Below are 25,684 nucleotides of genomic sequence, written 5' to 3'. Positions count from 1 at the left end.
ATGTGTTACAATATATTATCATTGATGTGTTCTCTGACTCAGTGTCTCCTCTTCTCTCTCGTCTCAGAGGGAGTCTGAGGTTCTGTTTGCTCGATAACTTAAGTGACAGAAGATTATCCAAAGAAAATAAGACGGGCAAATCAAAAAAAGACTAAATGAGAGTGAAAGTGCACTTTATAGGTCATGGTTTCTGTCCCCTACTAACAATCAGTGATGTCTGCCTCAACTGTGACAATGATTGCTCCCTAACACGAAGGGAATAAGTCTTCTTTCTGAGAGGAGGACATTTAAGAAATCTGCCTACCAGCATTTTCAGTGTTTTCATTGAACAAATTTTTCCCAAAACAAAAACAAAAACTTAATGCCTGAGCTTAATCACACCTTTTCCACTGAGGGGGGAGGTGAGATCCTATCATGCACTAATTAGGACCAACACAAAAGATCCTATGATTCATTTGGTTGAGTCACACACTCAAAGCACAGTAGGACAGAATGTGAAATCAGATTGTATTTGGATATGTACGTGTGATTTATACAGTATTATACCGTTGCCTTGGATACCAAACATACATTCCCTGTTTTTATCACACACTGGCTCAAACAAAGCCTCATACACTGTTGTCCGTTGTCACATTTTTATAAACCTGGTCATGGAGCATCTTATTTACACTTCAGCAAACTAGGCTTGTGTGTGTGTCCAGACGATCATACACACATTGCTCTGAAATCCGTCAGGTCCCGCTCTGATACCCCCCCTCCCCTCTCCCTCCCAGCCTGACAAATGGATTAGCGAGCTCCCCCAGGGAAGCATGATGTCATGGAAAAAATGAAATACTCACTGCTGTAGAATCACTAAGACCAGCTCCACTCTGACTGCTGTCCTCTGCCCTGGTAATAACTTAATAATGATGATGTCGTCATGTCAGGGGGCTAATTGCAGCAGTCTTTATGGTGTGTGTGCACCACAGTGACTGTCCAACAGTAAATGATGTTCAATGAGGTGAATGTTCATTAAACTCCTCAGAGCCATAAAACACTGTGTGAAATCCTACTCCAATCCGCTGTTAATGCTCCCTCATGTCAAATGACACATGATCACACCAGTTCTGTGGTTCCTTTGCAAAGACCAATAACAGTATTTTATTCATTTTATCAATGTTTTTATTAACTTAAAATCATATCAGATGCAGCAAACAATCATCAAATCCAAGGTGGCAATATTCAAATAATTACATTCAGCCAAAAGAGGAAGAAAAGTATTAAAAAGGGGAAAAGAGGAAAAAAGGAAAAAGACAGGTTTGAGATTTCAGAGGGACAAGACAGTGGAGTGTGTGTGTTGGACTGATGCTGATGGAGATACACAAGTCACTGAGGATGTAGAGGGGACAGTACATTCATTTTGGGTCATCAGGTTTTCCTGTTAGTTCATATAGTGTCTTCTTCTCTGTTGGGGTAGCTGTATGGCTTTTCTCTCTGAACTCTCTAATGTGTGTGTGTGTGTGTGTGTGTGTGTGTGTGTGTGTGTGTGTGTGTGTGTGTGTGTGTGTGTGTGTGTTTGACCGGTGTCACTGTGTGCACCCGAACCCCCAAAGGATTGAGGGACGTTTTAATTAAGACAGTGGAGGCTAATGTGGGTTAAACACAGACCTCTCAGCGAAGATTACGAGCTGTGTTTTCAATCCCATCAGCAGTTTTCACTATCTATCTCGGTCTCTGTTGTGTTTGCAGGTCCAGTCCCTATATCCACTGCTGGGGGCCGGTGGTGTGGCTAGAAGTGTCCCCGGGCCCGACAGCTTTGTTCTCAAATGAAAAGTAGGCTGAGGGGTGACAGGAGCACCACCAGCAACTGAATATTCATGCACCCCCCCCTGCCTTGTCACTATCCGACAGATGTTTTGATGTCTTTTTATAGCACGGGTTCTTCCGTCACATCACACACACACACACACACACAGAATCTGGATCACTTCTCTCTGATAAGTATCCAATGTCACCACTTGCCTGAAGCAAAGCAACAAACTGAAGCACACTGCCCACAGACACACACACATAAAGGGAACATGTTTCACTCTAAAGAAATCTGTCAGTGGTGTGTTCTTCTACTAGTGGACGACAAAATATTATGGATCCTTTCCAAACGGAGACGTGAGCAAGAAGCCCCGTCGCTGTGTGTTTTCTGGGACAGCCGGCCTGAAATGATGAAAACGCTTGTGGCACATGCGAGGGGGCTGAGAAAGGGAAGGGAGGGTGCAAGTGGAGTGAAGGAGAAAAAAGACATGAGGGCAAAAAAAGACAGACAGGAGAGAGAGATACACATCTACTGTTTGTCAGGTGGTTTTATAATCATAGGCTAATTGCCTGTCGGCAAAGGTAGCACTCAGATGTCCTCTTAGTTACGTAATGAGCCCCCTGTGGGGAAAGAGGGAGGGAAAGAAAGAGAGGAAGGGGGAGAAAGTGGGAGCAAAGAGGAAAGGACAAACACAAAGAGGGGTGGGAGGCGGGTGAGGTGGGAGGAAATGACAGGACAGAGACAGGAGGATGGAGAGGGGAGACATTCATCAGGCTGTCTGTGTGTCAGCGGGAAATTTTCTGTTCTTATGAGGACAAAATGTTCTGACAAAGGACAAATAGATGAGGAAATCCACCAACGAGCAACTTCTACAAAGGGATTAGTGTTAGATTCAGGACGGGGTCGAGGGAAAGGTAAGCGCGAACGAATGAGTAGATTATCGTCCTTAGAAGTACAGTAATAAAAACACACTCATGTGGATGTGTGAGCAACGATGAGACAAGTAGGTGAATAAAAAATGTATCACACCAACACATCTCCACCTCTCTCTCTCTCTCTCACTCTCTCACTCTCTCGCACATACACACACACATCATCTCACGCACACTTCCCGGGGACAGGATGGGGGACGCTCAGAGAGACTGACAGAGAAAATGCACAGTGGTGGACAAAGTGAGTGGGGGATAGAGGGCGGGGGCAAACAATTCTGCACTCGCGTCACCGCGCCCGGACAAATGCACAACCTCGCCTCGCCAGCATCGCCGGGCTTTTAATGTCAACCGAAAGGACAATGACGCAAATCGGTCCTCTGTAACCTCCAGCTACACTGGGCCAATGCACGCAGGAGATGCAACAGGATTTCTGGAGGCGGTGCCCAGCTGATGTTAGCAGCAGTTTGACTCCGCTCTTGCACATTTAAGAAGAGAGAAGGGGAAGGAGGCCGAGCTGCAGCCGGAGTGACAGAAGAGAGGATGCAGTGATGATGACGGTACAACTGGGGAGGTCAAAGGTGACGAATGAAAGGCACAGCTTCAATGGTTCCCCCTGAGTTGTCACTGTCTTTGCACCTCTGCGGACTGAGACTCTCTATTTCCAGTTTCAAAAAGCTTCATTGTTGTACGAACTGTTTGCCGTTTTATTTAATCTCCACTTCTGGGAAAAGATCAACCTCCAATGAGAGCTCAGCTTCACCGGACACTGTTTTAAAGGGAATCGCTGCATTGGAGGGGTTTTGGAATGGATATACAGTGCAAGCTTGAGGAGCTTGCTGACATCATACAATACAATACACACACACGCAATCGTAACACACACACACACACATTCACAGAACGTCAAAAACACAGAATCGCACATTGGCGCTTTTCTAAACAGTCAGACAACATGAAAGAAGGATGCAGGGACTGAATCTGTGCTTTAATTATTTGTAGAAAATAACTACGCACACCAGAATTTCTCATCCACAAACACACAAAAACCCACACACATATACACACACAAACACGGAGGGTCTAGTGGAGTTATGTGTGTGTGGGCGGGATGCGTTGATGCCCTGGTCCAATGGGATTTCCTGAGTTGTATGAATGACAGTCCCTCTGGGAGAACCTCAACAGGGCTCCTCACATCACCATGGAGATGGAAGATTCTGCATGTGTCACATAAACATGCCCTTTTTGCAGACATCATAGAAAAGAAGGGAAGGTACAGAATAAAAGGCAAAGCTTTTCACGAGTCAGTATGAAGGGAGAGGACGAAGAGCATTTAGAAATTTTTACAAAAGAAAAACAAGAGCTCTTCACGAGGATCATGACAAATGGCAATAACAAACCGTATCACAGTATCCTCTTTTGAAATAAAAAATAAAAACTTTTTTGTTCACATTTGTTTTGTTACTTTTTTTTCCCAGTAGACTGTATCACACAGTGATAACGAAGAAAAGGAGAAATCTACAGCCACATTAGCTTCGTGCAAAAAACCACATACACTGGCACGCCGCATAGGCAAAGAGATCAAGCAAGACAACGCATACAAAAATATAGAAAATCTCCGATGCAACTCACCTCGTCACAGAAAAATGTTTTCTGTCTGTTTAACCTACTTCCTGCCAAACAGCTGGCATGAAAGAGTCACCTCAGGAACATTCGCTTTGTGTTTGTTGTCGTCGTTGCTGCTGTGTGTGAGTTGTTGTTTTTTTAAAGATAACCAGAGTTCTCGTGTCTTCCACGCAGGAATCCACAGAACCCCGAAAGTATCCAGCCGCTATATTTGATCATTATGACAGATGTCCAGCATAATGATGCTCGGACTTATGTGAACAACGACATGTTTGAGTGATAGAAAACTAGTACAATAAAAGCATATAATTTCTATCATTTCATTTGTGACAAATCTTTTTTAAATCTTTGTTATTTTAAAATACATACTATGCCCTGTCACTTTTGAAGACATTCCAGCATTTGCTCATAATTGGTAGCAACAGGGTTTCATAGTTTGGCATACTCAGCAAGCCATGCCCAAAAGGATGCTATTTTGTCTCTTGCAAAGGGGGGGGGCGAGGGAAGGGGGGAGGTGAGGGCACATCTCAGGATGCAGTGTCGACCTGCCCCACCCCCCATGGGAGATGCTGGGGGAGATGGGCGGGGTTATACGTAACAGCTGAGATTACAAACCGTGCTCAGGACCGGGTCAGCCCATCGATTTCAGCAATTGCAAAAACACATGCAAAGATAAGTCAGAGTTTTGGACTCAGTCATTCTGTCTGCCTGGTGGTGACATCCGCCTTTGGAGTCACTTGAACAGGGAGGGACGGGGCCAAAAACTGCAAACCACAAGTGGTCACAGATCTGATGCTCCCGTTCTCACACTGATACAAAAGATTGTTTGGACGCCTTCAAAGAAAGTTTTGCATCGAAGGGGGACGAAGCAGTTGTGTGCTGGAGAGGAGGAGATGAAATGCTGCAAGTAAGGCAAAGACGGATGAGTTACATTGTCAGTCAGAGGAGGGAAAAAACATTTCAAACTTTAAAGACGTCATGGAGGAGAGGGGACGTTGATGCAAAAAATAGAGTTTGGAGGAATAAAACACTGAGGTGAGAAGAGAGGAGTCATTGGTTGTTTGGCTCTCCTGCCCTCTCCTCCTCCTCCTCCTCTTCATCCTCCTCGTCCAGTGACACCACACCAGAGGAGGCCACGTCAGAGACCCTCCTGCGAAGGTCATAGTCAGGCGGGTACTCCACCCTGTTTCCCTCCGCCTCCACCTGGCACATGGTGCCCTCGTAGTCCTTGCAGGGGGTGTCGTCATCCTCGCCGGGTGACAGGTACGTCTCAGAGTAAGACATGGACATGCAAGGAGAGTCCTGACCTCCGCATGGCCTGATGCCTCGCCCTCCCCCACCCAGGCTGTGGAAGACACAGTCCCCCCCAGAAGGCACGCTCTGCCCCACCCTCTGAAGTCGGGCCAGCAGCTCCTCCCCTCCCTGCAGCGCCGACAGGATCTTTGCGACAAGCTCAGTGACGTTGCTGTGGGAGTGTGTGCAGCTGTGGCCGCCCAGGTCGCGCAGCAACGGGTGGTGCTCGTCCAGGCTGCAGAGGCTGGAGCACATGGTGTCCGGGGAGCCCGCCGTGGGGGAGGGCTCTCCGCTGCCACCTCCCTCTCCACCTCCGCCTCCACCCTCACAGCAGGGTACTCGCAGGCCAAGGTGTTGGCAAAGCTGGCTGTGGATCAGGTCCTTCAAGTAGGGAGGATATGATGGCACATCTAGAGGGACAGATGCACACTGTGAACATGGAGTCCTGAAGAACAATGATAAGAGTTTCAAGCTGACCTGAAAGCATAGCGACACTGACTGTGTGAGTGGGCATCAGATATTAACAGGAACTGACAGTTCCTGTAGCAGGAATGAAAAACTTCACTCATACTATTCTTTATTTACATTTGACTTAAAGGAACCCTGTGAATTTTGTTACTGCTACTGCTGCTATACAGCAATGTTTTCATGAGCTGGTCTCGAATGTGTTTGTATCATGGGATTGAACAACACATGAACTAGTTTCATGCTCTGACGAATATTTGCCAGTAGAAACACACATGGCAGGAAAAAAGAAATTATGGATGCAAACAATGCAGCACATAATTTATGAGGAGGGAATGTCATTCAATGTTTGTTAGTATACAAATGTCACCATAGATCTTGAAAAGCTCTGTTAGTCCAATTTTGAAAACCTGCACACACCTTGCACCTGCAAAGCTTGGTACCGTATCCATGCCAACAATTACATCAAAACTGTTTTCAGACATGCACCGATCTTCAGATTCTCCCTGAAATTATCGGTAGGGGCTGTATGTGAAAAGTGTGTCAGTTCCTCCGGACATTCTTTAAAGATTTTCTTGCTAAAAACTCTGAATGTCCGAATGAGGCTGTATGAAAATACAGCAGGAGATTATCCCAAGGATTCACAATGAGCTAGTTAATGATGTTTCTAACACGCAACAGACACAAAACAACAAAAGAATAAATAATTATAAATAAAATGTTCGTTATTAATAGGGTATTAAAATAGTGGGGAAATATGAGAAACAAGGAGGCAATCAACACAAATAAAAAGTATGAAATACATAACTGAAATTGATCTTGAGTAGAAACAGGCAAAAATCTTAGTCATCAGTAACAAATTACACTTTGTCAATGTATTCATAATAGTGCTGAGACAGGGAATTATCAAGTTATCGAACAAAGTTCTACATTATATCTCAAGCTGAGGAGGACTGAAGCACTGAAGGCTGAAATCTATGTGACAGTGAAGTGGGTTTTACAGTCATATTGACTTGGATCCGGTTTCATATAGAGTTGATTCATTTCACATAGAGGCTGGAATATGTGAAACTGCTTCCACTACATGGGCCTTGAAGGGGGTAAGAAGCCAAGGATGATTCACTATATGAAGATACAGAGCAGCAAAACTGTGCTGGGTATTATTAGCGGTTCAGGTTATTGATGGTTAAGTGTAATCAAAATGAAAGCATTGGTATACACAAGCACACACGTACACACACAGTCAGATACACTGTGCATTCACAGACCCCTCACACAGACTGTCTCAGCAGCAGAGGAAATGATATTAAACTTGCAGGAGGGGATATCAAATTGCGCTGAGGAACAAAAAAAATGTCGGGAGGGGATGAAAACTAGGGCACTGGGACAAAGAAAGATACAGAGAGAGGGGGGAGGGTGTGGGACAGGGTGTGTGTGTGTGTGTGTGTGTGTGTGTGTGTGTGTGTGTGTGTGCGTGTGCATGTGTGTGTGTGCACGTACCTGTGCTTTGTGTGGTGGGCTCATTGGCAGGCAGAAAGTCTTCATCATATGAGTCATCGTTGGACTCGTCACCGTCCACAGAGGACCAGGCCCTCAACTTAGCCTCGGCGATGGCAAACTGCTCCGCCACACCTAAGAGCACACACATACGCAAGTAAAGATACGGTTGGCATGGTAACACGATCACGGCGAGCCACTGGGTCTCCATGCCATGTCGCTCTTGCTCTTTTTGGTTTGGTTGGCTGGTCTGTGTGAGGAACAGCGAGCCCAGTGTGGCGTTGGACTGGTCGGAGACAGTCACTTGAGATGGATGTTACTGAGTGTTTGATGGTGCTGCAAGCAGGTTGCACTCCTGTTGGTGCACAGACAATATCTGTGTGTCACTGCTGCAAATACCAGGAGTGAAGAAGTTACTACAGCCTAAATACTGTATTTCAAGTCATAATAAATAATGATTACTCACTAATTAAAGGCAGGTAAAGGAAATGCAGTGGAGGTAATCATGTGTAGTCTGATGCCTCACAAGGTAAATCAAGCATGATGTTCAATTCCAAGGCAATAATTCCATCAGTACAACAGGTCGATATAATTTTCTCCACCCTGCTACAATCAGATTGTGTACGATTTTCAACTGAAACTATATTTTCTTTCTTTTGTCTTTTTATTTTGACATTTTTCTCACTGTATGTTCATCACTGTAGAGAAAACTCGACACATCCTGATTACTCTTCATGTTGAAAGACGACTTGCACAGGCTGGAAAAAAATAATAGATTGGATTTGGAAAAATCTGAATAATATTCATCATCTGCTGCTTGTGATCAGTGAAGAGTGAAGGAGGAACGCCTACAATGAGTGAACACGCATCTGTGACCAGGAACAGGAACAATTGGGAATAAAACATGAGCCTGTTTCTCTTGAGATATATAAATGCCAATGTTAGTGTTACGTTAAGTTACAAGGTTCATCATTTGCTGTGTCTCAATGCAGGGGCTGCATTTGAAGACTGACTGCGTCACAGTGGTGCAACAAGACTGTCCAATTTTAAAAGCTCCTTCAAATGCTGCTGACAAATGCATCCTTCCTTTACCAGAAAATGAAAGCTCCAAAAGGTAGATCCGTCTTGGCCCAACCTGTCCCAAGATTCAGTGATGAACTGTCATTCAAAGAGGAAATAGCGCCAGCACCCAAAGAGTTAACAATACACATTTCGCGGAGTTATCAACTTCAGCTCTGTTGCTATATAGGCAACAGCAGTACGGGCATGGAAATCCTCCAGACGGTCTCTTTCAGTTAGGCCTTCACTGTCTAGGTAGACCACATCTTTCCAATACTTGGTTGCAGCCCCTGACACAGCTATTGTCTGCCTGTGTAATTTGTATGCATGAACATCCACTTCAACTGTAGCATCATAATGCCATAAACACCTCAAATGTCCCTCAGTAGAGTTCATACCTCAACCGAGCTCCAACAGTCATCTTATGAAACCACATTTAAATTCACTAGAGCTGGATATTTATTTGTACCTGCACCAAATTACACACATTTATAAATATCAGTCCCCTAAACATGTCAGATTTTTTCATTAAGATCCATAAATTATTCTTGCCAACTTAAAAGTTGAAAAACGATCCATCTTATAATGTTAAAGAAATTGATATACAAATGGAATGGGCTCCTGCTTGGATCAGGCCTCACGTTTCCACAGTTTGAGCAGTTTTAAGCAGCTTTTGCGTAATCGTGCGGACTAACAAACAAATGCATAAACAAATCATAAATTCCTGGAGGTAATAACAAATAAAAATAAAGCCTGGATTTTCAAATTGCAACCTTAGAAAAATAGATCAGATTTCACTGTTTGTCCAGAATGAGAACTTCCTTTACAATACTTAAATCACTGTATTGGTTACTAATTGTGTTGTTAAAAGTAACCAAATGCATGTAAAACACACACGTAGCCAAAGAGACGAGTGTGCTGGCTCAGGTGACTCAGCACCAGCCAGAACCAGTAAACCACAAAGTCCAAGTGACCAATCACCTGCAATTACCATCAGCAGCTGACCAATCCGAGTCCCACACTTTACCTCTCTGCTTACCCTTGTCGCCTCAATCCATTTGTTTTGTATTCCTCTCTATTCATCCGCTCTCTTCTTCATGTCACGCCTTTCTTCCAATCGCCTCTCTCTCAATAAAACGCTCTATCGACTCGCCTCACCCTCCTCGCTCCAACCGTTCCCTTTTCTTTCACCCTGCAATCTTTCAGCCTGGTCCCTCACTTCTCATTTTGATTTCTATCTCTCCGACTCTCACTCTCCTCGGCCTCCCCCTGTCTCCGGCTCTTTCTCTGGTTATTGCTCAGTATTCATGCGTTGTCTCCCACAGAGAGAGATCGATGGAGTCATTCATCTTCCACTGTAGCTGGGCCCTGAACTCTCCTCACAAACACTGGCACATCTTCTGGCAAATGCAAGTGTGCGTGTTGCTCTTGTGTTCCCCTTTGAAAGCCTTGTGTAATTCCTTTAACTCAGAAAGAAGCAGAGTTTTGACCTATATTACGGAGGCAGGTTTATATGACACTGACCCACATATCACACAAAAAGGCCTTAAGGCAGGATGTGATGTACTTTCTGGACACAAGGTATTGAAAAAACAATGAGATGTCATCAATTCTTAAGTTGATATTAACTTATCCAGATTTACTGGAATCGTGCTTCTTGTCATCTGTTGAATGCAAGGTCAAGCTACACTGTCACTCTACAGTTTGACTAATCTCTTCAAACACATTCTGCAAGATCCAGAATCTGTAGGTGAGGGACACGACTTTGGGGCCAGTAGTTTTGTGGTTTCTGTTTCTAGTTTGATCAATAAGCTTTGGTCGCTCGCAGGTTAACAGTCTGTGGAGTGAAAAAGAGGCAGAACCTATTGACCAAAAGATTGAGCATCGACAATCAGCTTTTTATTGATCTGCATTCATATGCAGACAGCTGTTAATAGAGATGAGCCAAAATGTCGTCTGCTCCTTAAACACCTGCAAAAACTGTTTGTGTTATGTGTGGAGAAACATTTCACTCATGTGATTAATGAAAGTAGTTGCACTGTAACCGTCATGACTAACCCAACATTATGCTAAATATAATTCTCCCCTTAACACTAAAACTAACCCTCAAACAGACCTTTAATTTGTGAGGACAAGCCAAAATTTCCTCATTACCATATACATGTTCACACACACACACACACACACACACAGACACACACACACGCACACACTCACTCACACACACACACACACACACACACACACACACACACACACACACACACACACAGACACACACACGCGCACACACTCACTCACACACACACACACACACACACACACACACACACACACACACACACACACACACACACACACACACACACAGAGTGACATAAGCCTTGGTCGGTCAAGGCTGCCAGCCTGTGTGTGTGTGTGTGTGTGTGTGTGTGTGTGTGTGTGTGTGTGTGTGTGTGTGTGTGTGTGTGTGTGTCAATAGGGTTGTCCTATTGATACTTACTTCTGCCAATACACACACACACACACACACACACACACTGGTGTATTCTACTGTAACTATACATTTTTCATACCAAAGAATAACTGAACCAATTTGAACACGCTCCCTTAATGCACTAGGGTGTTCACTGACATTCACGCAGTGTGTCCAGTCACCCACAGTAAAACCACCATTGGAATACAAGGAGACAGTTGACAAAAATAAAAGGAGTCAGCACAACTGGCAGGGCCCTGGTGGAGAGGCTGCTTGGTGATGATGTAAGCTGATGAGGGAATGAGCACTGTAATGTAATAACTCTTTAACCAGCCCCATTGTTAGGCAACTTACTGTAGGATTGTTGCAGAAGATTTTTGTTTCATTTGCAACCGAGCAATGTTTGATGTGAATGGCAAGGTTCAGAGTTTAAAAAGACAACCACAGTGCTGAAGAATATATCGATTTGATCATTTTTGAGAAGTAATTTTTGGTGCTTTGAACTTTGCATAACCAAAGAAAACTGAGATGGATCTTAGAGCAGAGTGGAGACGGCCTGTAACTAGTGAGATAAAAGAAAGGGCAGAAAAAGGGAAGGAGAACAGAGGAGGCACAGGAGGAAAATCGCTCCGTCACTGTGGCACTAGCCAGGAGCAAAACCTTACTGTGCAAATTAACCTTGAGAGTCTGCATTGCAGGGAGCGAGCGAGAGAACGGAGGGAGAGCCGGCGGGAGGGACGGGGTGAAAACGACTGAATAAAAGAGAAGATAAAGAGACAGAAGGCAGTGAGGAACATTACAAGAGGGGACAATGTGAAGAGGGGGGAAATAAACAGGAGGGGGCAGGAGCGAATGAAAGAAAAGAAAAAGATGAAGTAAGTGGAAGAGAGAGGAGACGGATGAGCAGCGGCTGAGCAGGAACAAAAAACATCTGTATATGTGGAGGAAAAGAGCTGAGAGCAACAGACATGTGGCTGCACAGCTGCAGAATCAGACGACCCACTATTAACATGATCTATTAACATGATCTGTATCTGGAGATCTCATCTGGATCTTGTCATTTACACCTGGTATTAATAAACAGCCACGTTGTCTCGACTCTGCACTCTGATCAAATCTCAACCCTCAGATAAGGTCAGCGGGGGGGCTCTACTTGTTCTGCTGTCGCTCTCGAGGGGCTAATCTGACATGCAGCATGAAAGGTGGACATGCAGGTCAGAGACCTTTTAAACTTGTCTGATGGAATTAGTTTTTTAAAGGAACAGTCCGCCTATTTCACATGTCATATTCATGTCATGTCACATCTCATCATCAGGAGCCAGATGAATAATGTCTACTGTGGTTCTGGAGAAGGTTTGTAAAGTCTGAGAAAAAAGCCCTGCTGATTTCTTAGAGATGCAGAGTGAAAGACGTAAATGTCTACTCTACCAGACAGGGGGGAAAAGGGCAAAACTGAATTACTGATGAGTCCCTTGAACAATGTGGTCACACTGTACAGATTAGATTTCCACCAGAACACATTCAGATGTTCCTGGCAGGACCAATAGAGCTCAACAGTGTGATTCTGGAAATAAAAATCCCAAACGTTTTCTGAAAAGAGGTTTTGATTATCAGCCTTAGTCCTCCTTCTTCTTGAATTTGACTTTGGTGTAGTGATTTTAACCTCTGGAATTATTCCTCATCTCAACAAAACTGCAGCTTGTTAGAAGAGAAATATCAAATTATAGCTGACATGATTTTCGTTGTTTTAATAAACATTTCCATGGTAACAGCAAGCTCCAAGCTGTAGTTCTTCGGAATAAAACAAGTTTTTCTTAAAAAAAACTGTTGAAATTACAAGGACCTAGGCTTCTACAGGAGCAAACATCGTTTCACATTTTCGTAGCTTGTGCTAAGTCTACCTTGGATGGTTAAAACATTAAGGCTGATAATCAAAATCTCTTTTCAGAAAATGTTTGGGATTTTTATTTCCAGAACCACATTGTTGAGCTCTATTGGTCCAGCCAGGTACATCTGAATGTGTTCTGGTGGAAATCTAATCTGTACAGTGTGACCACATTTTTCAAGGAACTCGTCAGTAATTCAGTTTCACGGTGGAAGTCATTGGAGAGGGATACTACACAATGCTTTATGGGAAGTGTAGTTCCTTTACTCTTAAAAAAAAGTGTATACTGTCTTTTACCTTTGCTTTTTTTCCTTATTCCAATATATTTGTAACATTAAAGCCTTTTCCTCTTTCAGATATACTATCAAACATGCATGTAAAAAGCACTTTTACAGAGCTGGGCACTTTAATATTTGGGTAATAAACTAATTCTATTCACAGAGATCAGTCTTACCAGCAGCAAAGCGAGCCTCCTGCTCTCCCTCAGTGAGGTCAGAGTAAGAGTTGAAGTCTGATTCCAGGGCTGCTGGAGTGTCCATGGGCTTACACCAGCCTTTCCATTCTATCAGGTGGGCCACTCTGCCCTGCGCCATCGCCGTCGGCTTCGTCACATGGTCTTTCACTACCTGGGAAATACCTACAAGGAAAAGATTAGGGGGTGATGCAAAAGCATAGCAAACATATTACATAATTTCAGCATCTGCATTAAACGACACAAATGTTCTGAGTGCGTTTGCATGTAAAGTGCATGCAGGGACGTGTTTATGTGTTATATGTTGCACTCACCATGCAGGGAGGATCGTGCTAATGCAGCAATCTCCTGGATGGTAAGAGCTCTTCTTGATTTTGGTAACATTTCAATGGTGTCATCAACATTCACCTGCAATGACAAGAAAGACAAACTTGGTGAAAGGGTTTGCTGTGGCTCGGCTCAGATGCCGGCTGCTGAACACATCCTGCTATGACTCACTGGAAAACCCTCTGTTGTCTTTTCATGGAGGAGGAACCCCTCTCGAGTTCAAAGGACTTTAACTGCTTCAGTTTACTTAATTGAATTAATTTCTTCTTCTTACACACCAATCAATGTTTTAATAAGACCAGCTGTATGCCAACAAGGCGCCCACATGCATACACACACACACACACAGTTTTAAGAGCACTGAAAATAGCTTCTTTCAGCAGCTACTCTTAAATAGGACTGGAGTCATGTGGGCTGCGCATATTGCAGAGCATATAATAGCATTTGATTTTCATACTATTTTATATAGACGAGCAGAAACAACAAGCCAGTGATACTGGTTGCACATGTTAGCTTTAGTGGTTCATTAAATTAGCCTGCTGGCTGATTAGTAATCCAACAGCTTGTTCAGGTAACTTAGCTGACTCCTTTCAACCTCAGTTGCTACAAAATTAATACAAATAATTTTCATTTTTACTGTTCACATGTGTGCTTTATACATAGGTTTGGATTATATACTGAACTGGTGTTAATTTTCATACATTACATGTCAGCTTTTTCAGGTCTGTCAGACAATCGACACAATCTTCAAGTTCACAACTTTTCAAAATAAAAGCTCTGTAATTCAGCTCAATATAACGCATTACAGCAACAAAACAAATGATTTTATTTTGAAACAAAGTGCTAAAGTGGAAGTGATTCTATGAATGTTGCTTCCATGACGAAAATCCGCACCCGCTGCACCCTGAATATCTGCGATAATCCTTATTCCTGCAAGCCACCATTTGCAGACCACTGCTATGTTATACGAGAACATAGAAGATGAAAAGTTCACCTCGTCCATGGATTGGCCTGAAGAGGCCCCGCGCCACTGACTGCAAGACGCTGTTCACCTGTTAATTCACATTTTATTACTATTGAACGTATCACATGTCCAATTCCCACCAAACTCGACACTGCACTTCCTCTAGACATTAGGAATACATATGCCAAGTGTGAAGCCGTTAAGAACAGTACACAAGATGTGCGTTACACAGACAGACAGACAGACAGACAGACAGACAGATGTTTGTGATATGAAAACCTCTTGAAGGAAAAAGAGATAAAGCTTTGTGCCCCGATGGCTGGACAGGTAATTTCCTTGTAGCGAGTGAGCAGAACCAGCCAGTAGGCTAAAGATGAACACCCCCTCCTCCTCTCTCCTCCCCCTGGTCTTTCCTCCATTAAATCTGTCTGCGCTGTAAGTCAAGCCGCAGAGGGAGTATCAGGTGTTGACAAGTTCCTTTGTCTCCTAACTCTTTTTTATGGCCCTACCTGTAGTCACGTGGGAAACAGGCACGTCAGCGGCAAAGGCCACACACCGAGCTTGTGCCACTGTGTTGTTACTCAATAGGGGTCAGCAGACATGGCTGACTGAGCACTTTGATGACAGCTTTGAGCCGACAAGTATATCTCACCAGCTACAGATTGTTTCCAGTCACACTGGCGACTCTACCACGTTCCATAGTGTCACCTGCTTTTCCTGCATCGAGCTCAAACAACATCATACGTATTTGGACGTGTTGATCTTCCTATATTTCTCCCCTTCACGAATGAGACCACCACTCAATACTGCGCACATGTGATTGCAGTAAATAAGAAAATACCAGATACTGTGATAAAATTTGCTTTCCCTGACTTTTTCCCTGTCAGTTCCATTCAACAGCAACAAAGTACCAACCAAATAAACAAGCAGACATCCACAATATTATGCGTCAGAAGAGCCCTGCAGGAGAGAAAGGGGGATCCCGAGCTTATGACGGCATCAGCGGCTGCTGCGAGGCGTGATAATCCTCTTGTGCCGCGGAGCAGCTCACAGATCAGAGGGAGGATAATCTGGAGGAGATTTATACCCCGGAGGAGCATCAGAATGATATATTGTTTTGGTCTTCAATTAAAAAATCCGAGGCCAGGCAGGTGATGTTGTCCACCCACACCTGAATGTGTTCTATTTCTTGTCAAATGGGTGCTCAGAGAAATCTCTTCAGTGTAGTGTGGGAGGATTTTACACATCTTCAGGGCTAAAAATGTCTTTGCTATTTTTCTCCTGTGGACTATCTCAGGATGACAGGAATGGTATTTGACATTTCTGCTTGGACGAGAGCACAATTTTAAAAGATAGCTTTGTTATTTCTGGAGTCTGAAGGTGCAAAATAGAATGTTTTAAGTATATATCAGTATGAGCTTTTAAAGGCAGACTCCAACTCTGTGCTGGAGCATCACCACAGCTGCAGCTAACAGCATTGCCCCCCCCCTCCCGGTTCCCTACTGCCCTACTGAACAGCAGAGCGAACACAGAGGAAGACATGCGCGGTTGTCGGAAAAGGCCGAGCAATTCAATTAGACAACTGTGCTTCGTCTTTTCCATCTCACACTCAAACAACATGCATGCAGCATATATACATATGGCTATTTTAAAACACAAATAATCCCAGATATGACTCTAATTTACCGTTACATTTAAATCTTAACACACATATTTTGCACTTATAGGGACAGTCTTGTGTCCTTATAGTCAAGATATTTGGCCGTACAAAAACAAAAATTTGCACACAGTCAGAACTCATAACTCTTCATGGTCTGGTGAACAGAGACAGTGGAGAGGCTGTTGTGATGCTGCTCAGGTTCATCCTCAGCTGTTAGATCATTGGTTAACTGTTGCCTGTGAGTGAGTGCAGTGGACTGGTATGGCCTGGAGACAGCAGAGGAAAACACGTTTTCCAACACAATGGGCCTGTTTGGAGTCGAGAGCATCCGGGGTGCAGGTTGACAGCGGGTGACCTGACTGGAGTCTTCCTGTCGCACACACACACACACACACAAAATCCCACTTTTGGGAGTGATTGATGATTTAGATTTGTGAGTAAAATAGATGAGGGAGTAAAAGTGTAAAATCTAATTCAAGAACCCAACAAAGCTTTTTAGGCTTAATTATATCACTTGAAAAACAGATGTTAGTTTTTGTTGCTGTAGCCTAACCTGAACAATCTTTTATCCTTTGACACGCCACATTTCTGCCCAACTGTGCATACCACTCTCTCTCTCTCTCTCTCTCTCTCTCTCTCTCTCTCTCTCTCTCTCTCTCTCTCTCTCTCTCAACTTTTCCACAATGGCAACGTTTCAATGGCAGCCGGTCGCCATGGAACAATTCCTCAAGGTATGCCTGCGTCTTTGATTCACTGATGATGTCACACACTCAGAACACAAACCGACGGCCAAAACAGACAAACAGATTAATAACTCTCACATGTGCCTTTCTACTTTTCACTCACTGCTCTGATTTACTGCTCCTAACACCTGCATCAGAGATGAGACATTCTATCATCAAAGCCAAATTCAATTCTTGCATAATAATAAAAGTTATGATGAAATTTTTTTGAGTATTTGAGTATTTTAATTTATTTGAGTTTTATGAATACACATTTACAGAATACTTATTTTTATTTAGTCAATTATTGATTGTGAGAGAAAAAAACACAAAATCTGAATTATTTCCTGATACAAATCTGATCAAAAGTAGCTGATGTGCGTCTTTCCAGGTGGTCCTTGAAGTGTAAAGCATTAGTGAGCCCTTCCTCTTTAAAAGAGAAGTGATACGATCAGCAGTCCAGCCAACCTGTCTCTCACCACAGCCAGTAATAACAGGCCCGCCCATGAAGACCGAGAGGCTGCATTTGATAATAGATCACTTAGGCTGCTAATCATTGCCGGGCTGGCTCACTGCAACACAAGGCATTCACACCCAGATGGTGCACAAGGATGTATGAAAGAAGCAGGGTTGAATCCTCCTCCTCATCATCATCATCATCATCATCTCTGATACAGTTACTGAATATGCATCTTACTAACATAGGGTCTGCAGCCTTACTTTATAAAGCACAAGTAATATGTTGACTTAAGCTCCAGTGTTTGTACATACAAATACAGTAGGCTAATACTGTAGTGTTAAATGTCTTGTACCACAGCAGAGGTTTGATAAATAGAACTATTTTAGAAAGGTTCCCTGCAAAGCATTACCTTCACGTAATGCTGTGACAACACAAGGTCTTCATGTAGATATACACGTCACATTTTCTATAAATGATGGTTCTTTGTAGAGCCACCACCAAAAAGCCATTGGAGCCCTCACTTTTTTATAAATATTTGTTTAAACATCAGTCTCAGGAGCAGACAGTCCTTTCAGTCCAACTGTCTTTGCCGTACACAATCTGCATGAACTGTTCAGAGACTCTGAGGGATCCAGCAGAAAGGAAAATGTGTCTGCGGGCTTTTGAATGAACATAAACAGTAAGATGGTAGCTTACATACAGTGACCGCAGCTCAACATAAGGACTGTCCTGTTGTATTTTGCAAGAAGCATTATACACAGTGTGTTACTGAGACTCCATTTAAAATCCTCTATCAAACATTAATTGCTCATTATTCTGAATGACTTGCAAATAATTAGAAACCAACTGGTTAACACTAATGAAAACCTAAATGGAGAAAGACCTCAGAGATGAAACACACATTAAAGACTTGGATGGCTCGATTAATACGCCAATTATTAAACCACGGAAGGGTTGAGAAAATAATTTTAGGCTTCATGTGTGATTCACTTCAGACTGTCATCTCTGATTAGTCATATCTGGTAGGTGCCCCGCCAGGTTATGCTACATAGGTTGTTTGTAGCCTGGTTCAAATTATGAGATGTAATGAACACAGACCATCTCACAATTCATGGACCAAGAAAAACGATGTTGGTAGAATACCTTGTTCTTCACAAGTAGCCTAATGGAATAAAATCTTCTTTTATGTCATGTGATGACTTATGATGAACCATTTAAGCATCAGAAGTGTCCTGCCACTTTTCAAATAACCGTTTTCCAACTCCGTTATGTGACGCTAGCCAAAGAAAATAAGCTTTTGTCCAGCATCTCTGGGAATTAATGCAAATATGTCCATTCTGTATGAGCAGACCTGTGTCTGCAGACTACCACTATATTTAATGTGTCGTTTTCTTTATTCAAATCATCACTGACCATTTTAATTGACCATTTCATGATGCATTAGGTGTCAGTTGAGCTAAAAAAGCAAATCCATCCACCATACAAATCCAGACCAATGTGAAAGAGAGAGAGAGAGAGAGAGAGGAAAAGACATAGAGACAGAATTAAGGGCACCTCGCTGAAGTCCAGTGCGCCCAAAGGTGCTGTCAGAATCAGTCTGCGCGCCAAGCAGGTCCGCGTGCTCCCCAAAAGTGCGAGGTCAGACAGGGAGCTAGCTGCGCTCCAGTCCACGCGCAATGAACCGTCGTAGGCCACTGTCAGGAGGAAGAGAGCCACGTGAAGATAACAGCAAGTGCACAATCGTAAAACCCATAGTAGCTCCACAGCATGGTCTCGCTTCCAAATAAATAAAATAAATAACTTCAGTATTATGACCACAATGCTTCCTCTTCAATACGTCATTGTTCATAATACTTGTATTTTTTACGACTGGACCAACTATGAGTTTTAAGGATTGGGCTAATCCTTCGTGTTAGTTGCAATCACCATGCCAACCCACGCCTCCACGGGGACCCCGGGGCAGCCACTGACAGGCGATGACCATATTTTAGTAAGTGAATGTCACTAATGTTGTCGTATCTCACTGCAGTTTCCCCTCAAAGAAAAACACAAACACATACTTGACAGAAAAAGCAAGATCACCTCCACATAAACAGCCTGCCAGTTCAAAGTTTTCTTGTAAAAGGATACACTGGCTGAAAGACTTTCCGCCTACAAGATACTTTCAACATAGGCTGAAAGCACTTGTGAAGCATAACATCAAGTATTGAATCTGAAAAAAAATATTTCAAGAGATGTTGTTTGAAGATTTCATATAAATTTTGGGCTGCCTAACTTAAAAAAAATGTTTTATGCTTGCACCATGCACTTTCACAGTGTTTTATTCTGCAGCACCCTTCTCTGCTCTCTATAATGCATGTTACAATTCGAAGTGCTGGGCTCAGCCTTCACATTGCTCTGTACAGTGTATTTGTAGTGAGATAATATTGGAGGAGTGGAGGCCTTGCTTCCATGCACTTTAAAGCCATGCCATGTCATGCACGTAAGGCCCTGGCAGCAGCCCAAGCCTGTTTGATATTTTATGATGTTGGTTCTGCATTGTGAGAAGAATCAGTGCAATTAAAAAAGCACATGGAAATGGACATGCCTGAGACAGCAGTGTGCAGTTTTACCCCCTCTCTTGTTTAGAACACATTTCTCTGTTGTGACCAGGCCATGTCATCAACACACCTGAAGCTGCGGAGCAAGCAGCTCCCCCTGTACATACCACCAAGCAACTTCTGGCTCTGCCAACTCTAAATCAATTCCATTCAATTTTATTTGTATGACGACAAATCACAACATACATTATCTCTAGGCACTTTACACGTTGAGGTTAAGACCTGACAACATTTCAACAGGAAGAAACCTCTATCAGACTCAATGTGGGCGGCCATCTGCCTCCACCGGTTGGGAGGAAAATGAGTGGCAGACTTAAATCGCCTACAGATATCCCGACAACTTCTAACCACAGCCTCGTGGACCAAAGGTACTGACGGACATTTCAGCACCTGGACAGCTCCGTGCGCACACGTTCAATCCCGCGCGTTCATGCTCTCCACTCTCCAAATCAGATTTTCCAAAACAAACTGTTTCCAGCCCTCCACTGCAGGACAGCGTTTGCTGTCGGTGAAAAGAACAGCTCGCTTGATTAGTCGCCAGCGCCCATCTTCAACACTGAGCCCGACATCCAAGACCAGGCAGTCAGGCAGCCCACCCTCCTCCCCGGGGGTCAAAGTCCCGTTTAACCCAGCTCAAGTTGCCCACCGGCAGAATTCAATATGTGACATTTTAATTGGGTGTGAAGAGCTCAGGTGCCCGGAGGTGTTACTGTATCTTTGAATCCGGGGCACCTTGGTCAATGGAGGTATTGTTTCGAGGAGTGAGGGATGCGCGTGTGTTTTGCTGGGCATGAGATTGATGATGAGGATGTGACAGTCATTTGAGCCTGCGGTGCTGCCCGCTGTTTTGTTCTGAACACATATTGTTACAGCGACACGTCAGCGACCAATTGTGAGGAAAACGCTCACAGGCGATTGCGCACGGGTGCAGCCTCCACCCGGTGGCTGCGTATTGAGCGGGTTCCATTTACTGCGACACATGGCAAAGACTGATAAACACTCTACGCACTTTGTATTAAACTTTTTTTATTTAAGGTCACGGTAATGGTTTTACAGCAGTGGGCCCGCAGTCACTGCTGTGGGCTGTGGATCAAATGACAGGGACATAAACACATGTAATGGAATGAACTGATGGAACCACGTATGATGGATCTGACTGTAATGTTCTCTTCTTTATTACAACGTGTGGCCGCTCTCAGGCCCTGTGGTCATCCTCCGTCTGCGCTCCTTTGCTTCATTTATTTTTTAATTAGGCTAATACACCTTACGTTTTTTAAGGAGACACAGGTGTCTCCTCCTCCCTCAAAGCAAACGAGGATTGCAGTCATTTTTCTTTTTCTTTATTAATTTATTTCACTCAGGTCTTTCTCTCTCACGCACACACACAGACACGCACTCCGTCTCTCCGTGTAGGTCCCGTTGTCGTGGAAACTGCAGATAGAGAGGCCTCTGCCGTGCATCTCTCTCTCTCTCTCTCTCTCTCTCTCTCTCTCTCTCTCTCTCTCTCTCTCTCTCTCTCTCTCTCTCTCTCGTGTCTTCTCTCTGAGAGACTTATGAGCGAATCAACACAATTAGGTCAAGACCATGCAGCAGCAGCAGCAGCGAGGTGTCACACACACACACACACACACAAACACACACACACACACACACACACACACACACACACACACACACACACACACACACACACACACACACACACACACACACACACACACATACATATACAGGCTGAATAGACGAGAGTCAAACAGGTGGCCGCTGTTGAATGACACTCTTGACACATATGGCTTTATATGTAGGGGGTTATGGTGACCAGGGGCTTGTCCTTACGCACGCCGAGGCAAGGAGACGCGGGGACAAGGCGCAATAATCATCAAGTGACTGAAACGACATATTACACAACCAATTAGAGGCGGAAAGGGGGTCTGCGTGCACGGACACGACGGGCAAATCACAGTGTGGATGGTCGTATATAACGTTTACATCACCTGAAATTAAAATATCAGGCGACTAGGTCTGTTTGTGTAAAATGGATGGAGCGATGGATGGATGGATGGATGGATGTGGGGCAATTTTAATTTATGGAGACTTCAGAGGAGACCCAGTCAAATCCATATCACGGGGATATATCTGCATGGGGGAGACAAACGTCAGAGGTCGTGGTAGAGCACGCAGCCTATGGGCCTGGGCCCACGGCGACATGTAGTCGCCAGCGGAGCGGATTGTAGACACCTACAGCGAAGGTGTAAACAACCGTGAGAGCAAGTGGATGCGGTGGCAACAGGAAGCTTGTTTCTTGGCAACAAGCAACTATACTGCTGCATGTGTGTATGCAGAAGATTTGATGGAGTCCGTCTAAATTTGGACATGCAGTTTACTTTGATGCCAAGAGGAGGTTATGGGTATGATTTCTAAGATAGTTCTTAGAAACAGCGAGTTATGCGCGTCGAGATGTTTTTTAAATCACTCGATCGGATTGGATCAGGAGCAGAGAGATGTCCTACCTTGCAACTAAACTGGCTCAGCGCGGTCAGAACCATCGTGTCCGGATCAGTCCTCTCCTCACTATAATGTAAATAGCCGCCTAGCAGCGCATCCTTCAATGGTGTCAAGCGCGCCTCTGTCTTCTCCGTCTCTGGCTGGCGTGCTCAACCAAAAAAGCTTCTTGCAACTCTCGTAGCATCGCGATGTTTAGGCTGCAGACACCAGCCCCTCAGCTCTCTCCCCACCACCCGAGCAAAGCGCACCTCTGCGCACAGACACACCGTTTAACCTCTAACAGAAGGTTTAAATCTCCAGTTTTCTTTAAGACTCGTAAAATAGCTACAGCTTCGTTATATGCGTATGACTCAGCAGCGCTATCATGTGTCTCGGGGCACAGCATGCTGTGCACCACACAAGCAGCCAAAATCTTCGCATTGCCTCTGCACCCGCTGCAGCAAAAACAAATGCGAAGAAAAACAAACCAAAGCAGACTTACTCCAGCGTGCTTTTATGAGAGCAAGTTAAAACAACTCTTACCAACTGGCGCTTTGGAGCTGATACAGCCCATTTTCGCAGCTGCATGTATATAGAGCCCTTTTAGGAGAGCAAGCAAGCTACCACATTTATTTCCCTAATTTCCTTGCGCAAGAGACGCCCAGCGTACCTCACTGATCGAAAGCCTCTGACACTCTCCTCATCTACGGAGGCTCCGCAGGGTTCCGGTGCGAGGCGAAGCGGCGGCGCGCTGCTGAGCTCAGACAGCTGGAGTGACGCCGGGGGCGGGGGGGAGTCCAACCATCACTTCTGCTCCGTGTCTCCTGAGTCTTTGACTTACTTCAGATCCATTTAAATACACATGCATGCTAAACTGTGAGGTTTTATTTGGACTTCACGCGGAGTCTTGGGTGGGTCGCGGCTCTATACGTCACCGGTTGCAGGGTCGCATCCTGCGCTTGAGTTCAGCACCACAGCGGGCGGACAGCTCCCTGACAGGCGGCGGCAGCGGCAGCTTGTCCCCGCCTCGCAGCTGCAGGAGCCGGGGTTCCCCTCTCGGTCACTGCCGGTCAAGTCCACAGCACTTCACACCAGCACGGATCCTCCGGCTCTGCGTGCGCTCTGCGTGTGCACCGGTCGTGTTCGGTTCAGACAGTGAACCTCTGGAGGGTTATACATTGATGCACATGGACAAAATCCCACGCGTAACTGGCTTATATATTCAACCCGAAGGAGTTTCCGCCTCCGAGTTCTGTTTTTTTTCCCTCAAGGTAGAAGCGGAATGAGCCGTGATTGGCTGGTGTCACTTTACATGTCTGCTGACCTGCAGGAGAGGGGCGGAGTTGAGGCAAAGGAACAAGTTTTCAACTACAGGATTGCATTTCCCCTCATCTATCAACTGACATAATGATAAATGAGCAACACACTGCATATGTCAACAGGTCTGAAAGCCTGGCACTGGGCAATGATGCAGAGCAACATTTGTGCAGAAGGATTTAAGGACGGTAATTCATTTTTTCACTTTCGAGAACAATGTGACACTGGCTTTAGTCAGTATATATGCAGAGGTTGTGCAGTGCTGTAATGATGAAACCATCCGGTAATGGCAGCAAAAGCGCCTGTGATGAAAGTGACATGTATCACATAACAGTCTGACACGTGTCATGGCTTCAGAACTCCACCATGCTGCTCCCTTGCCATGCAGTGGCCTCGCTGCAGGCTCAATACAACCTCACAGTCCACGCACATAAATATCGGCAACGGTGCCAAATATAAGCTTGTTGTGTATTCTCAGCTGGAGTAACCTTTTATTTCTATAGGGCGTGATTTCAATAAAGGAAGGGTCTATTGTGAGGCCTAGTGCGGTCTATTTGTAAGCGACCCACTCTCGTTTCCAGGCAGTTCGACACTGAGGCATCTGCATCCCCCTCTGTCTCTCTTAACGCCCACCAGGACTCTAAACATAGACCAGCAGAGCTGCTGTGACCCACGCGGCCGCTCCTCGACTGCGCATCTGTTCTACCGGAGAACACATGCCCCAGGCTCCCCTCACAGGCAGAACTGATGCACACTGTGGGTTTGGGAACATTTAAAGACACTATCCACATTCCTCATAATTATACTGATCTCATTCCATATTATTGAATCTGATCCTTAGCGCAGTGAGTTGTGTAAACAGTGGCACTACTTAATGAGGGGAAATATTATAAGCGTATTACTCCAGGAGCAGTGTTCCACCTGAGCGTCTCTAAGACAATTTAGTGCCAGTTTCCTGAACTGACATATTCTAACTAATATTTCATGATGGGATTTTGAAGGAAAAAACTCTCTCATCCATTGTTCTGTGAATTCATAACAGACCGACATGTTTTATCCATGGCTGATCTGCTCGATCAGCCAACGGTCCTGAGAGATCACAACGGAGAGTTTAGATCGATGCGCGTGATATAGACAACAAGAAACTAGAAGCGACTGTTTTCACGGAGGATTTCCCCCCTCTCTAGGACCGAGTCTTTCAATGAGATATGAGAACATTTAGTGGTCAACGATAAGCAACTGTTGCTTAGAGAAACACCAGATGCTGATAACATATCAACATGGTCCGTATTTCACTTTGCTCATCTCACATTCAACAGGTGGGAGGACGGAGCTTTTATTTTTGATCAGATATAAAATCTTCTCATGATCTGTGATTTCACACTTTGAAATACGAAGGACTGAGTCTCTTGCGCTCCCTCTTCCTCTCTCCTGCAGTGCGGAACTCAACCCTCCTTTCATAAGACGTCAAAGTTGCGGCAAAGCCGGATCTTATTTGGCCCTATCGGTCCTCTCCGTGCCACATGGCACCTTTACTGGTGCTCCAGCGCCACCCAAAGGACGACTGTGGCGCAGGCACGAAGGCGAGGGAGCAGGGGGAGTGCGGAGAGCCTGTTGCGCAGCTCAGTACAGTGTGTGTGTGTGTGTGTGTGTGTGTGT

At 44.6% G+C, this 25,684-nt stretch overlaps 1 protein-coding gene and 1 long non-coding RNA gene across 6 annotated transcripts; both read right to left on the bottom strand.

The window, feature by feature from the left end:
- Positions 1 to 1,903: 1,903 nt before the first annotated feature.
- zgc:165508 (uncharacterized protein LOC100101652 homolog) lies at positions 1,904 to 23,923 on the bottom strand. 5 transcript variants are annotated; one of them, XM_034604073.1, is made up of 6 exons: positions 23,379 to 23,923; positions 19,179 to 19,318; positions 13,806 to 13,899; positions 13,474 to 13,656; positions 7,603 to 7,734; positions 1,904 to 6,047 (listed from the first exon to the last, which is right to left on the bottom strand). In XM_034604073.1, exons 3-6 carry the CDS (start codon positions 13,873 to 13,875, stop codon positions 5,395 to 5,397), a joined length of 1,038 nt encoding a protein of 345 aa, XP_034459964.1. In that variant the 5' UTR covers positions 13,876 to 13,899; positions 19,179 to 19,318; positions 23,379 to 23,923; the 3' UTR covers positions 1,904 to 5,394. The 5 variants fall into 5 exon arrangements, with proteins under 5 accessions (XP_034459964.1, XP_034459963.1, XP_034459960.1 ...); XM_034604072.1 differs by lacking the exon at positions 23,379 to 23,923 and adding an exon at positions 22,735 to 23,358; XM_034604069.1 differs by lacking the exon at positions 23,379 to 23,923 and adding an exon at positions 23,252 to 23,347.
- On the bottom strand, positions 11,683 to 13,417 carry LOC117772719. Its single transcript, XR_004615829.1, has 2 exons — positions 13,227 to 13,417; positions 11,683 to 13,074 (listed from the first exon to the last, which is right to left on the bottom strand). It is a non-coding gene; the product is annotated as an uncharacterized LOC117772719 (long non-coding RNA).
- Positions 23,924 to 25,684: the final 1,761 nt, after the last annotated feature.

The sequence above is a fragment of the Hippoglossus hippoglossus genome, chromosome 13 (assembly GCF_009819705.1).
Source record: "Hippoglossus hippoglossus isolate fHipHip1 chromosome 13, fHipHip1.pri, whole genome shotgun sequence".
NCBI classification, from domain to species: domain Eukaryota; kingdom Metazoa; phylum Chordata; class Actinopteri; order Pleuronectiformes; family Pleuronectidae; genus Hippoglossus; species Hippoglossus hippoglossus.
Note: the sequence above shows the minus strand (reverse complement) of the source record. Positions and strands in the feature narration are given on the sequence as shown.

Coding starts and splice junctions, on each gene's coding strand:
- zgc:165508 (XM_034604069.1), bottom strand. CDS start 23,282: ATGGGCTGTATCAGCTCCAAAGCGCCAGTTG. Junction 13,900..19,178: donor GCGCACTGGACTTCAGCGAG/GTGCCCTTAATT, acceptor TTGTCATTGCAG/GTGAATGTTGATGACACCAT. Junction 13,657..13,805: donor AGCACGATCCTCCCTGCATG/GTGAGTGCAACA, acceptor TTTTCCTTGTAG/GTATTTCCCAGGTAGTGAAA.